General features: G+C 36.8%; 1 protein-coding gene across 2 annotated transcripts in view; it reads left to right on the top strand.

The window, feature by feature from the left end:
• The window catches only part of FMN2 (formin 2), a 399,785-nt gene that overhangs the window by 208,039 nt on the left and 177,407 nt on the right, over positions 1–14,339 (top strand). For both annotated transcript variants that reach the window (XM_037986069.2, XM_073011866.1), the window contains one exon: positions 103–164. In XM_037986069.2, the coding sequence (XP_037841997.2) occupies positions 103–164 (62 nt within the window). The remainder of the gene's footprint in view (positions 1–102; positions 165–14,339) is intronic.

Consider the following 14,339-nt stretch of genomic DNA (forward strand, 5'->3'; position numbering starts at 1 on the left):
TCCTCTGGCTGCCGGCCCATGAGCCTGCTGCCTGAGATGGTCAAACATCTTTGCACAGGTGGCTTATAGCAATTTATATTCTTCTTTTTTTTTTTTCCACAGCTGTTGTGAACTTGGATAATTCTGTGGTTGACCTGGAGACCCTTCAAGCTCTCTATGAGAATGTGAGTAATAGAAGGAATTTTATGTGTGAGTATATAATATGTACACAGTACATATCTATGTGCCTCTATAGGCTCTTTGCTTTAAGGTCCTCTAAAGAAATTTGATCTGAGTGTAGTGAATTTGCCTAAGTAGGCGTTTGTTGGAATACTTTCTAGGAACATATCAAACAAATGTGTGGTTTGAAAAATTGTGAATAAAATCATGTTGCCTATAAGGTAATTCATGATTTTTTTAAATTTAAGTAATAATCAGTACTGATGTGGGGGCTAATTTGAGCCAAGCATTGTTCTGTGCACTACACACACACACACACACACGTACACAGACACACACTCTCACTCACACACACTTAAAATTTTAAAATATTTAATTGAAAAAGATTGAATACATTCCAGGTGTATGTGTTGAATATATTCTTGCTGATTTGATATACACATTGATTACCACAATCAGATTAACACATCCATCACCACCCATGCTTATATATAAGATCTCTACAAATTACTCATCTTATAACTGAAAGTTTGTACCTTTTGACCAATATCTCCCTATTTTCCCTACCTCCCACCCCTGGGCAACTACCATTATGCTCTCTGTTTCTATGAGTTCAAGTTTTTTAGATTTCTTATTTGTCTTTCTGTGTCTAGCTTATTTCACTTAGCATAATGCCCTCCAGGTTCATCCATGATGTTGCAAATGGCAGGATTGCTTTCTTTTTTATGGCTGAATAATATTCCCTGTGTATATGTACCACATTTTCTTTATCCATTCATCTGTTGATGGACACTTTGATTGGTTTTATATCTTGTCTCTTATGAGTAGTGCTGCAGTGAGCATGAAAGTACAGATATCTCTTCAACATGCTTTTCATTTCCTTTGGTTGGATACCCAGAAGTAGAATTGCTGGATCATATGGTAGTTCTGTCTTTAATATTTTGAGCAACACCTACACTGCTTTCTATAATGGCTGTACCAATTTACATTCCTACCAACAGTGTTCCAGGGCTCCCTTTTCTCCACATCTTCACCAACACCTGCTATCTCTCTGCTAGTAGCCATGCCAACAGATGTGAAGTCATAGCTCACTGTGGTTTTGGTTTGCATTTCTCTGATGAATGGTGATCAGATGCTATTATTATCACCCCTGTTTTACATGAGGAAAGTCGGAGTGGCTAGATGACTTACTTAGGGGCACATAGCTAGTGATGTAGTATAGTTGGGATTTAGTTCATTCTGACTCTGTTTCTCTATACTGCTACGGTTTATTTCACTAAGTGGCAGGACATTTAGCTTTTCTTTTATGTAGTACTTTTTGTTTTTTACAAAGGTGGTAGCAAAAGGGAGTAACGTATTGGAGAATAACCATAGCACAATACATTTAGTGCCATTGGGAAGTGCGATATGAGATGTCTTTAGCTAGAACATGACATTAAATAATATTGATTCAAGTCGTAATAAAGCAGGTTGTTTTCAGTGCTTTTGATTATATGTAGGATAAAGTCTCAGTATGGTCCCATTTTGGGTCTAATATCTTTGAGTGCTTTTTTTTTTTAAACTTTATTTCTATTTTTGCCTTTGATCTGCCTGGTATTTAAACCTCTGCTCTTTGGGGCATGGCCTTAGTTGGTCCTTGACTTTTCTGTCTCAAGTCAAATAATTCTTGGCTCTGGAGAGGCCCATGTGGTAGGCAGAATGCAGACTCTGTTCCTAGATCACTCCCTTGAGGACTGTGTGTCCAACCTGCTCATCCACTCTTGAGTTTGGTTCTTTTTAAACATATGTTATATGGTGGTCTCACCTGTGAGATTGAGACCGATGTAAGACAAAATATTTCTCATGGTGCATTGTACAGAATCTGTGGGCCAAGTGTAGAATTGGTACCCATTAAGCATGGTGAACATAAGCATTCTGTGAAACTGAGTCATAAACAAAGATTGAGAGGGAAGGTTTGAGTGATTTATTATATAGTTGTCACTATGCAAAAGGGAAAAAAAGTAAATCATATATTTAGTATATTTATGTGAAATTGGTATTTAAAATATAACCATTGGGAGGTACAGAGAGTTTTCATTTCTCTTGAGCCTTTCATACTAACCCTCTTCCAACCAGGAGGGCCGTATGGAAGAAATGAGGAAATACTAGAGGAAAGTAATTTCTTCAGCAGGTCATAATGATTTAAGATGTTGGTGTGTGTGTATCTATCTATCTTGCACATATATATTGCATATATACATTTGGTGTATTTATGGTATGTGTGTGTATCTATATGTGTGTATGTGCATCTAGGAATGAATGTCTTATTTAAACTTGATGTGTAGAAATGTATCCAGAAAATTGAAGACAACTATATGAGGGATGTTTATTTTATGCTGATTATAATATTTTATTTGGGCCAGGTGCAGTGGCTCATGCCTGTAATCCCAGCACTTTGGGAGGCCAAGGCAGGTGGATCACGAGGTCAGGAGTTCGAGATCAGCCTGGCCAACATGGTGACGCCCCATCTCTACTGAAAATACAAACATAAGCTAGGTTTGGTGGCCTGGGCGCCTGTAATCCCAGCTACTCGGGAGGCTAAGACAGGAGAATTGCTTGAATCTGGGAGGCAGAGGTTGCTGTGAGCCGAGATTGCATCACTGCACTCCAGCCTGGTGACAGGGTGAGACTCTGTCTCAAAAAAAAAAGAATATTTTATGTGGGAGTATTTAGCCTTTCACAGTAAAGTAATTTCACAAAATATAAATTTATGACTCAGGACAAACTACACAGCTACCCAGAATCTTATCTTACTTTGTGACAGTAGAACAAGTACTGTGTCTTTGTCTGTTTGGGCTGCCATCATGGAATACCATAGCCTAAGTGGCTTATGAAATTTATTTCTTGCAGTTTTGGAGACTGAGAATTCCAGCACTGGCAGATTTGGGATCTGGTGAGGGCCCTCTTCCAGGTTCACAGACTGTGACGTTCTTGCTGTAACCTCACATGGTAGAAGGAACAAGGGAGCTGCTTGAGGTCTCTTTTACAAGGGCACTAATCTCATTCATGAGGACTCTGCTTTCATGACCTAATTGCTTCCAAAAGGTCCTACCTTAATACCATCATCCTGGGCATAAGGTTTCAACCTGTGGAACTGGGGGTGGGGCGTAAACAGTCAGTGTATAGTATACTAGCTGGCTCTGGTTAAACTTGTGGTTTTTAAAAATTTTTGTTGCTGCTGTTCTTAAACTTTAATGTTCATCGTGTCAAGAGAATAATTGTTTTGTGAGAGGGTGATTCACAATTATTAGTTTAGGTAGTACCAGGTTAGCCCTCTGCAGTACAGGAACTTGAGGAATCCGTTACGAACAATAACAGGTCATTATACATACTTTGTATGCCAATAATACATATATGCAAATTCCTGACTAATATCTATTTAAAAATGAGTCCTGGGAAGGCAAAAATAGTTGTTTTATCCACAGCAGTATCTCCAGAACCTAGAATTAAGTAGTATTTGGCACAGTTCTTCCCTAAATGTCCTGTATATCAGGGGTCCCCAACCCCTAGGCCAAGGATCAGTACCATCCTGTGGCCTGTTAGGAACTGGGCCACACAGCAGAAGGTGAGCCACTGGTGAGCAAGCATTACTGCCTGAGCGCCACCTCCTATTGGATCTGTGGTGGCATTCGCTTATCATAGGAGCTAGGAGTGCAAATCCTGCTGTGAACTGCACATGCACGGGATCTAGGTTGCATGCTCTTTATGAGAATCTAATGCCTGATGATCTGAGGTGGAACAATTTCATCACCAAACCATCCCCCCAACCCCAGGTCTGTGGAAAAATTGTCATCCAGAAAACTGGTCCCTGGTGCCAAAAAGGTTAGGGACCGCTGCGGTCTATGTAAGACATTGTTGAAATCTTATAGTGCTCCTTTCTTCCTTTCCTGGGAACTTCCCACTTTTTGCTTTATATTATCTTTATGTATGCATATGTCTTATCTTCTCACTTAATTACAAATTCCTTATTAGTTGATTTTTTTTTTTTTTTTTTTTTGAGACAGAGTCTCACTCTGTCACCCAAGTTGGAGTGCAGTGGCACGATCTTGGCTCACTGCAACCTCTGCCTCCCAGGTTCAAGTTCTCCTACCCCAGCTTCCAGAATAGCTGGGATTACAGGCGCCCACCACCACACCTGGCTAATTTTTGTATTTTTAAGAGAGACTGGGTTTCGCCATGTTGGCTCGGCTGGTCTCGAACTCCTGACCTCAGGTGATCCAGCCGCTGCGACCTTACTGAGTGCTGAGATGACAGGGGTGAGCCACCGCACATGACCTGAATTTTTATATTCCATATTGAACATAATGGTTTGTATAAAATATTCATAATAATTACTACTTAATTAAACAATGACCTGAGAATAGCAATGTTTTCCTCTTGGTATTATTTTATAATTGAAAGAAATGAAAATGTTTAATGTTATTATTTACAGTTCAAATGCTCTGCTTTTTTAAAACATCAGTATAAAAGGAAACCTGGCTTTCTTAAAAATAAGGTAGTTTCAGAAATATTTCTGCAGAGACTCAGAAGTGATACGTTTATCATGGATAGAGCTAACCATTGCTATCCCAGCAAGAATCTGATCAGGTTATGTGTAATTTTTCCAACAATGGTTTGAATTCAAACAGTGACATTCTATTTTAGGGCAAACTGAGTAGATTTGTTTCCTTCTTGTTGATGTAATTTCAGACATGATTGCCCCAGGAGCCCCTTGAATTGCTAAGGAAGCTCTTTCCATTTCCCATGTTACTTTGAATCTTTTGAGTGTCCGCTGGACTGAAAAGAAACTTGAGCTTCCTTTTCTCAGTTTATGCTACATAATGCATACCGTGATGAACCCAAGATGGACCTAAGATTACAGAACTAGTTGTAGTTTATTTTTTGGTGCACAAAGCAGAACAAGTTTTTCCATGTTTTCAGTTGCTAACAGACTGCATGTTTATGCATAACTAATGGGAATAAGGCAGCGTGCTGTATGAGGGCACATCTGTGGCATACCTTGGCTGGAGGCCTGCCTACTTCCTGCAGACTCTCCCCATACTTTATAGCTATGTAACAGCTCGATTAAAACAGGCCACGATTTCATTTCCACATGACATCAGTATGTGTTTACATGTTCTGTCCCTCCTCTATCACCCCAAATCACACAAGGGTATACCAGAAGTTGTAGTTTCAACTGCATGAAACCAATATGGTTGCTATTACTAAGGGGACTGGGATTCAGACTACCTCTTTTCATTCATACTGTATCAGGTAAGGGAAGTCTAGGAACCAAGTGTAACTATAATAGAAGTTTTGTATGCTTTCTGTGCTATTTCATCCCATTCAATGACTGTTGAATGAATGAGCCGTTTGAAATGGGAGCTCAGGACGGTAGAGTGTTTAGGCAACTTGGGATGCCACCTTCTTTTCCATGCGTTCTCCTAGATTCCCAACTCACAAATATAGGAACATCAAGCCATCTGATTTGTATTTACCATTGTTTCCTCATTTGCCACTACCATTTTCTCTTTATCTAAAAAATTCTGTGACAATCTCTGTACCCCCCTCTGATGTTCCAGTCAAAGAGCTCTTCTCACTTTGTCCTAGTTTCTTTCTCCCATCCCTCCTTTCTTGTAGCATGCTCAGATGCCCATCAAACTGAAATGAAAACAAAATAAAGAGACATATATCACTTACCTCCTTTTACTCATTATTTCTTTCATTGAAAAATATTTCCAGAAAGCTAACTGTCATGCAGCTTGCTAAGATCAGTGCTAGGTAGTATATTAGGCACATGCATATTTGGAATGGTTTTTTCTCTTGGATGTTGCTTTTTATCAGTATGAAATATTCTTCTTCACTTTGGTAATACTCTTTGTCTTGAAGTTTGTTTTAACTGATATTTAAATAGCTGTTCTATTCTTTTGATACTTACTGTTTGCATGTTTTTTTTCTAGTTCTCTGTGTGCTTTCAACTTTCCTGTGTCTTTGTGTTTGAATTGCATCTCTCATAGACAGCATGCTTTTGGGTCTGTGTTTTTTATTCATTGTAGTAATCTTTACTTTCTTGGAGCATTTAGATTGTCAACATTTATTGTAATTATTGTTATAGTTGGATTTAGGTCTGTCATTTTTTTGTCCCTCTAATTCTTCTTTTCTACCTTATTATTTACATGGGATTTTTTGCTTTGTTTTAAATTTTATTTCTATTGCTTTTTTTTAGCTGCATCTCTTTGTGTTATGTATTTTCAGTTGTTCTAAGAATCACAATGTATATTCCTAACCTTTTATACTCTACTTAGATGGAATTTTCATATAAAATATAGAAACCTTCACTCCATATATGGCTTTTTGCTGCCTTTCCTGCTCCATTTAATGATTTTGTTGTGATGTGAGTAGCATCTGTATGTGATTATATTTTAAATAATTAAACATTTAAATATAGATTTCTTTTTACATTTAGCTACATTTCCCCCGTTTCTGAAGCTCTTCCTTTGTTAAGACCAAGTTTCCCTCCAGTATCATTTTATATCCTTTTTCTTCAGCCTAAGGAAATATCTGTAATATATTTTGAAAACACATCTTTTCAGTGATGAATTTTCTTATTTTTCTTTCATCTTAGAATTTTTTTATCTCACCTTCATTTTGTTTTGAAGAACATTTTAAAATTGGACGTAGAAGTCTGGGTTGACAGTTTTTTTCTTTCAGTATAATAAAGATATCCCAATTACCTCTGATCTACCTTGTCTCTGATGATAGGTCTGCCATCATTGTTACTTTGTATTAATATATAAATTGTCATTTTTCCCCCTCTACGGCCTTTAGGGTTTTCTTTTTATTGGGTTTTAATCAGTTTTATTATAATATAAGTAGGCATGGCTTTCTTGTATTCTGATTGAGTTTGATGGACTTACTGATTATAATTATGATTTTTCACCACATTTGAGAGTTTTTCCATCTTTCGTCCTTCAACCTGAAAATATTCTTTTGTACTCTGTTCTCCCGGTTTCTCTCCTCTCTGGTTTACTAATGACATACATGTTACATCTTGAGTACTTTTTCTCAAGTCCCTGAGATTCTGTTCATTAGATTTTCCATCATTTTTTTCTTTCTGTTTATCATATTGTGTACTTTCACTGATTCTTTCTTTTGCCATCTTTATTCTTTTATTCAACCTCTCAAATGAAAACATTTTATTTCTAATGTCATAATTTTCACTTCTAGAATTTTCATTAATAGTTCTTTTTTGAGATTCTTTATCTTTGTTAACATTGATAATTTTTATTACAAATTGAATAATTATGTTCAGTTTTTTTAAAAGGCACCTACACACATTTAAAAGATAAACCAGAAGCTAGAAAAAGAAAGTTGCAATACCTGGGCCCTCAGAAAAACAGGACCCAGACTATTGAAAAATTCTTACACTTATCAAGAGACAAGTCCAAAGAAAAATGAACAAAAGATATAACAAGGCAACTCAAAAAAAGTAAACTTGTATGCCCAATAAATACAAGAAAAAGTGTGTATTCTCAATCGTAAGCAAGAAAATGGAAATAAGACATCAGTAAGATACTTTTTCATCTCTAATGAAAAAGTTTGACAGTATCAAATGTTGATGAGCATTTGAAAAAATAATAACTATTATATACTATATTAATACAATTTAGTATAATTTCAATGGAAAGCAATTTGCAATGTCTAATATAATTAGTCCAGAAATTCCACCCGTAGTCATACATTCTAGGGAATCTCTTTCAAAACCAGTTTTCCAACAATCAGACACATTAATGGGTCCAACACGTGGGTCTAGTCAGATTTGCCTGATATCTAAGTGTAACTATTAGACAAATCAACCTAGGCCAAAAGAATTATGAATATTAGTAATTAGAGTTTCAAGCTACTAAAGTTTAATTTGTTTCACATTAAAATGTTAGCTGACACTTTTCCCATACATTTTTATGGTCTATATGGATATAAATATAATGAGAATAAAAATAGGGTTATATTACCATTATACAACAATGATATAGAAAGACAGTTTCTATATAGAGCAAGATATTTGTTTTTGTTATTCTCTCTATGGCTAAAAAAAAAATCAGAAAATTAAGTAAAAAGAAGTATACTTCCCTTCCCATTCCAGGAAAGTAACTGAGCTTTTTGTACCCTGAGGCTGCGCTCAGATGATCTTTGGGGACCTTGGTTTTTCTTGATCACAAAGAGAATTTGCTTTGTCTTTGTCAAGTGAGAGAGGCTGATTCTAAGAGTTAAAGTGACTGATGTGCTCAGGTCTTTATTTCTTCATACAACTTTGAGTTATGGTCTAATGTCCTGTCGTTTCATCCTGCAGGACTCTCTTGAGCATTTCTTGCTGTACAGATCTAGTGATAATAAATTTTTCCAGCTTTACTATATCTGGAATGTTATAATTTTTCCCTCATAGTCAAAGGATAGTTTTACTGAATATAGAATTATTGATTGACATTTTATTTTGTTTCAGCACTTTGAATATATCAGACCACTGCCTTCTGGCCTCCCAAATTTGTGACAAGAAATCTGCAGAGATTCTTATTGAGCATTTCTTGTGTGTGACCAGTTGCTTCTTTCTTGCTGATATCAGTATTCTCTCTTTGACTTTGTCTTTCAAAAGTTTGATTGTAATGTGTCTTGATGTAGGTCTCTTTGGATTAACATCATTTTGAGTTCATTAAGCTTCTTGGATGTTAACGTTCACATCTTTCATCAAATTGGACAAGCTTTCAGCCATTATTTTTAAAAAATATCCTCTCTGTTCCTTTCTCTCTTTTTCTTCTTGGACTTCCATAATGCATATTTGGTCTGCTTGATGGTGTTTCACGGCTTCCTGAGGCTCTCTTCGCTTTTCTTCCATTTTTCTTTTTCTGTTCTCTAGACTTGATACTTTCTGATCCATCTTCAAGTTCATGGATTCATTCTTTTGCCTCCTTACATCTGTCTTTAAATTCTTTTAGTGCATTTTTTAATGTTATTGTATTTTTCGGTTCTTTTCAGTTATTGTATTTTTCAGCTTCTTTTTGATTTCTTTTCAGGTTTTCTATCTCTTTATTAATATTGCCATTTTGTCTGTACATTGTTTTCTTGGCTTTCTTTCTTTAGTTCTTTGAGCATATTTAAAACAAAATTTACAAATCCTTCGTCTTGACTCTGCCATCAGGTCTTTTTCAGGGATAATTTGTATTGATTTATCTTTATCCTTTGAATGGTGCAAACTTTTGTTTCTTTGTATGTCTTGTGATTTTCTTTCTTTTTTATTTTGAAAAGTGGACATTTGAATTTAACAATGTAATTCCGGAAATCACATTCTCCCTCATCTCAAGGGTTTGCTGAGGTTTTTTTAATTGTTTTTATTTATTGATTTTTGATTTTTGTAGTTTATCTTTGTGCCAAGGATAAGCCTGAAGTGTAAACTTAAGGTTTTCTCGGGCATTTTTCAGCCTGCACCTTTCCCTGGGCACACGTGGTCACTTTCTGATTTTCCCGATCTATGCAGTTGCTTTTAAATGTCCTCATCTTTAATGTCTGGCTCCCAAAAGGTGGGAAAGACTAAAAGGAATCATGGAAAAAAGAGGGCTCTGGCCATTTAATCCCCCAGCTGTCACTTCAACCAGATAAGGAGGGGCAACTACAGTGCGGGGACAGAGGCTCAACAATGGCCTCCTGCTTCTTTGTTTGCACCTGTGTAATCAGAAGCAGTAATCAGGGATCAGAGCACAGATCCTTTATATTTGGAAGGTGAGGGGATTGGGAGGTTGGCTCACTTTGGCTTCTGCAGGCTGCGTGCAGGTTGCTCCAGAAGCACACGCACAGCTGCCTGCCACAGGGCCGGGAGTGGGGGATAGGTAGCTGCTAATCTGCTAAGAGCTGACATTGACCAAAATTAACTGTAATGTAAGCTCCATGCCTTTCTTTGGAAGTTGTAAGCTCAACAGTAGACCCCAAAGTTTCCAACAGATTCTGCTAGTACAATTGTCTAGATGGGGAAATAGATCCCTGATTCTTTCTACTCTGCTATCTTCCCAGAATCCTTTCTGGGATTTCTGATTTTTTCATTCATTCTTAATGTATTTTTGTTCATATCATGGAGCATAGTTATAATAGCAGCTTTTCTAAAGACGTTGTCTGACAATATGAACACCTGGGTCATCTTGAGGTTAGCATCTGTTGATTGTATTTTCCTTTGAGATTTAGTCAGATTTTCCTCATTTTGGCACATTGGATAATTTTGTGTCTTTGGCAACATAGTCTGTGTAACTGTATTTAATCATTTCTTTTCATTTAACATTTAAATGAGCTTATTTCTCTCTCTAATACAAGATACACAATCTAGGTTTTGTTGAGAAAGAAACTCATTCATTTTTGAAAGCATGCGTTTCCCAGTATTGTGTTTTTCAAGCTGGGTTCAGTGAAACACTATTGTTTTTGTAGTCTATTGTAAAAAACATGTTGCATAATCAAACAGGTGAAAAATAAGTTAATCAAATAAGTTAAAGTTAAAAATAAAATGGCAGAGCCATAGTGTATGTCTAATAAAGTGGTAGTTTCCAAGTGGAGGACATTTTAAACTATATTCAATTAAATTATTAATCTAGTGAAAACAATAGTATTACGTGGTTTGGAAAATGCTACTATAGCGCAGTGAAAATAAATCCAGACTTGCAGAAACTTAGCTATTGTATAATGCCAAGGAATGTGTCTATTGTATATTTTTAATTTAACATAGTTACTGTTTTACTTATTACCAAATAATTGCATGCATATCCCTTTTATGTATTTCTTCCACTTATACTTCTTCGTATAAGAATTATTACATGAAAAGGTCATCTTAATAGTGTAGCATAATTATTGTAATAGGATAGAAACCATTATAAGGTCAGCATAATTGTTTTAAAGTCATTAGTTATACAATTAGTTATACAGTTTTCTAGAATAGATAGGCTTGTAAGGTTTTTTGTTTTTTGTTTTTTGTTTTGTTTTGTTTTTTCATTTTTTTGTTTTGTTTTTTGAGATGAAATCTCGCTCTGTAACCCAGGCTGGAGTGCAGTGACACAGTCTCGGCTCACTGCAACCTCCACCTCCCGGGTTCAAGTGATTCTCCTGCCTCAACCTCCTGAGTAGCTGGGATTACAGGCACGTACCACCATGCCCAGCTAATTTTTGTATTTTTAGTAGAGATGGTGTTTCACTATGTTGGCCAGGCTGGTCTCGGACTCCTGACCTCATGATCCACCCTCATCAGCTTCCCAAAGTGCTGGAATTACAGGTGTGAGCCACCCCATGTGACTGCTTATAGTTTTTTTCTTTTTTTTTTTAATCCATTTTAATTTTAGATTCAAGGGATATATGACAGGTTTGTTACAAGGGCATATTGAGTGGGGCTGAGGTTTGGGCTTCTGTTAATCCCGTAACCCAGAAGCTGAACATAGTATCCAACAGGAAGTTTTTCAGCCCTTGTTCCTCTCCCTCCCTCCTTTTGGAGTCCCCAGTTTCTACCCATCTTTATGTGAACCCAAGATTTAGCTCCTACTTGTAAGTGAGAACAGGTGATGTTAGATTTTCTGTTTCTGCATATGGAATAACACTCTCTAGCTGCATCCATGTTTCTGCCAAGGACATGACTTCATTCTTTTTATGGTCTTGTGGCATTCCATGGGGTATTTGTACCACATTTTCTTTATCCAGTCCACTGTTGATGGACATCTAGGTTTATTCCATGTCTTTGCTATTGCAAATAGTGCTGTGATGAACATAGGAGTGCCTGTGTCATTTTGGTAGAATGATTTATTTTCCTTTGAATATATACCCACTAATGGCATTGCTGGATTGAATGACATTTCTATTTTTAGTTCATTGGGAAATCTCCAAACTGCTCTCCACAGTGGCTGGACTAGTTTGCATTCCCACCAACAGTGTATAAGCATTTCCTTGTCTTCACAACCTCTGTGACACCTGTTATTTTTTGACATTTTAGTAATAGCCATTCTCACTGGTGGGAGACGGCATCTCACTGTGGTTTTGATTTGTATCTCTCTGGTGTTTAGTCATGCTGAGCACTTTTTCTTATGTTTGTTTGCTGCTTGTTATCATCTTTTGAGAAGTGTCTGTTCTTGTCCTTTGCCACTTTTTAATGAGGTTGTTTCCTTTTTTTTCTTGTTGATTCATTTAAATCCCTTATAGATTCTGGATATTAGTCCTTTGTCAGATGCATAGTTTGCAGATATTTTCTCCCATTCTGTAGGTTATCTGTTTATTCTTGTCGAGAGTTTCTTCTGTTGTGCAGAAGCTCGTTGGTTTAATTGTCTCATTTCTGTATTTTTGGTTTTGTTGCATTTGTTTTTAGGGTTTCATCATAAATTGTTTGTCTAGACCCATGTCTAAAAGAGTATTTCCTAGCTTTTCTTCCAGAGTTTTTATAGTTTGAGGTCTTACTTTTAAGTTTTTAATCCATCTTGAGTTAATTTTTATATATGGTGAGAGTTAGTGGTCCAGTTTCATTCTTCTGCATATGGTTAGCCAGTTTTCACAACACCATTGATTGAATAGGGAGTCCTTTTTCCATTGTTTATTTCTGCTGACTTTGTCAAAGATGAGTTGGTTGTAGGTGTGCAGCTTTATTTCAAGGGTCTCTATTCTGATCCATTTGTCTGTGTGTCTATTTTTGTACCATGCTGTTTTGGTAACTGTAGCCTTGTAGTATAGTTAGAAGCCCAGTAATATGATGCCTCTGGCTTTGTTCTTTTTACTTAGGATTGTCTTGGCTATTTGGGCTTTTTTTTTTGTTTCATGTGAATTTTAGAAGTTTTTACTAATTCTGTGAAAAATTATGTTGGTAATTTGATAGAAATACCATTGAATCAGTAGATTGCTTTGGGCAGTATGGACATTTTAATGATATTCTTCCAACCCATGAGCATGCAATGCTTTTCAATTTGTGTCATCTATGATTTCTTTCAGCAGTGTTTCGTAGTTCTCCTGATAGAGATCTTTCACCTTCTTGGTATTCCTAGGTGTTTTATTTATTTGTTTATTTATTTATTGTGGCTATTAGGTACATGTTTAGTTTTTTAAATATTCTGTGTTAAAGGGAAAAAAATCAATGTGAGGGAAAGGATGTTGCCCAGGATGGTGGGCACAATTTTAAATATGGTTGTTATTTGAAAGATGACATTTGAACTAGGAATTGCGGGATATGAGGAAGAGAAGCCATGTGTAAATCTAAGAGACCATGTCATGCCTGAAGTGTGAGCAAGAAAATCTAAGAGACCATATCATGCCTGAAGTATGAGCAAGTCTGATATATTCAGGGAACAGCTGGAAGCCCACACAGCTAAAATGGTGCAAGGGAGGGGAACATTGTAGAAGTTACTTAGAGATAAATTGGTGGGGACTAGCCCCTCTAGGGACTTGTAGAACTTTGTAAGACTTTAACTTTTTCTCTGAGTAAAATGGGAAGTTAGCACAGAGTTTTGGCCAGAGGATTCATGTTTTAAAGCTTGTCCAACTCGCCTTATTTTGTTGTTGTCGTTCTGTTTTTTTTTTTGTTTCAGGCTGAAACCATGGTTTTTAGTTTCGTGTGTAGTGGTAAGTAGAAAAGAGGGATGAGGAAGGGGCTTTACTGGCCCAACCAGAAACAGAAACTAAGAACCCATGACTGTATTCTCTCCCTTGGACACCCCTGTAAGAAGCTCTGACAACTAGGAATAGACTATGAGAAGCAAAGTGGAGTGTCAGAGACCTTTCAGAGTTAAGAGATGATAGTGGCTTGGACCTCAGTGTACACAGTGTAGCTGCTGAGAAGTGGTCAGACTCTGGAACTATTTTGAAGAATATGCCAGTAGAATTTGCCAGTGGGCTGGGTATGGACTGTGAGAGAAAACAAGAAATTGAGAGTGATCCCATAATTTTTGGCCTGAACAATAGGAAGGGATTGCCATTAGCTGATAAGTGGATGCGGCTTGGTAGAAGATGGGGAAATGAGAATTCTGTGGTTATGTTAGGTTTGAGTGGTCTGCTCCTTCATAATGGATATGCAGACACAGGAGTCTAGCAGTCTCAAGGCAGAAAGTGGAGAGTACAGCTGTGAGTGTTAGAAAGTCTAACAGTGTGGGTTCGATTGGTACCTAAAC

The sequence above is a fragment of the Chlorocebus sabaeus genome, chromosome 25, assembly GCF_047675955.1.
Source record: "Chlorocebus sabaeus isolate Y175 chromosome 25, mChlSab1.0.hap1, whole genome shotgun sequence".
In the NCBI taxonomy this organism is placed as follows: domain Eukaryota; kingdom Metazoa; phylum Chordata; class Mammalia; order Primates; family Cercopithecidae; genus Chlorocebus; species Chlorocebus sabaeus.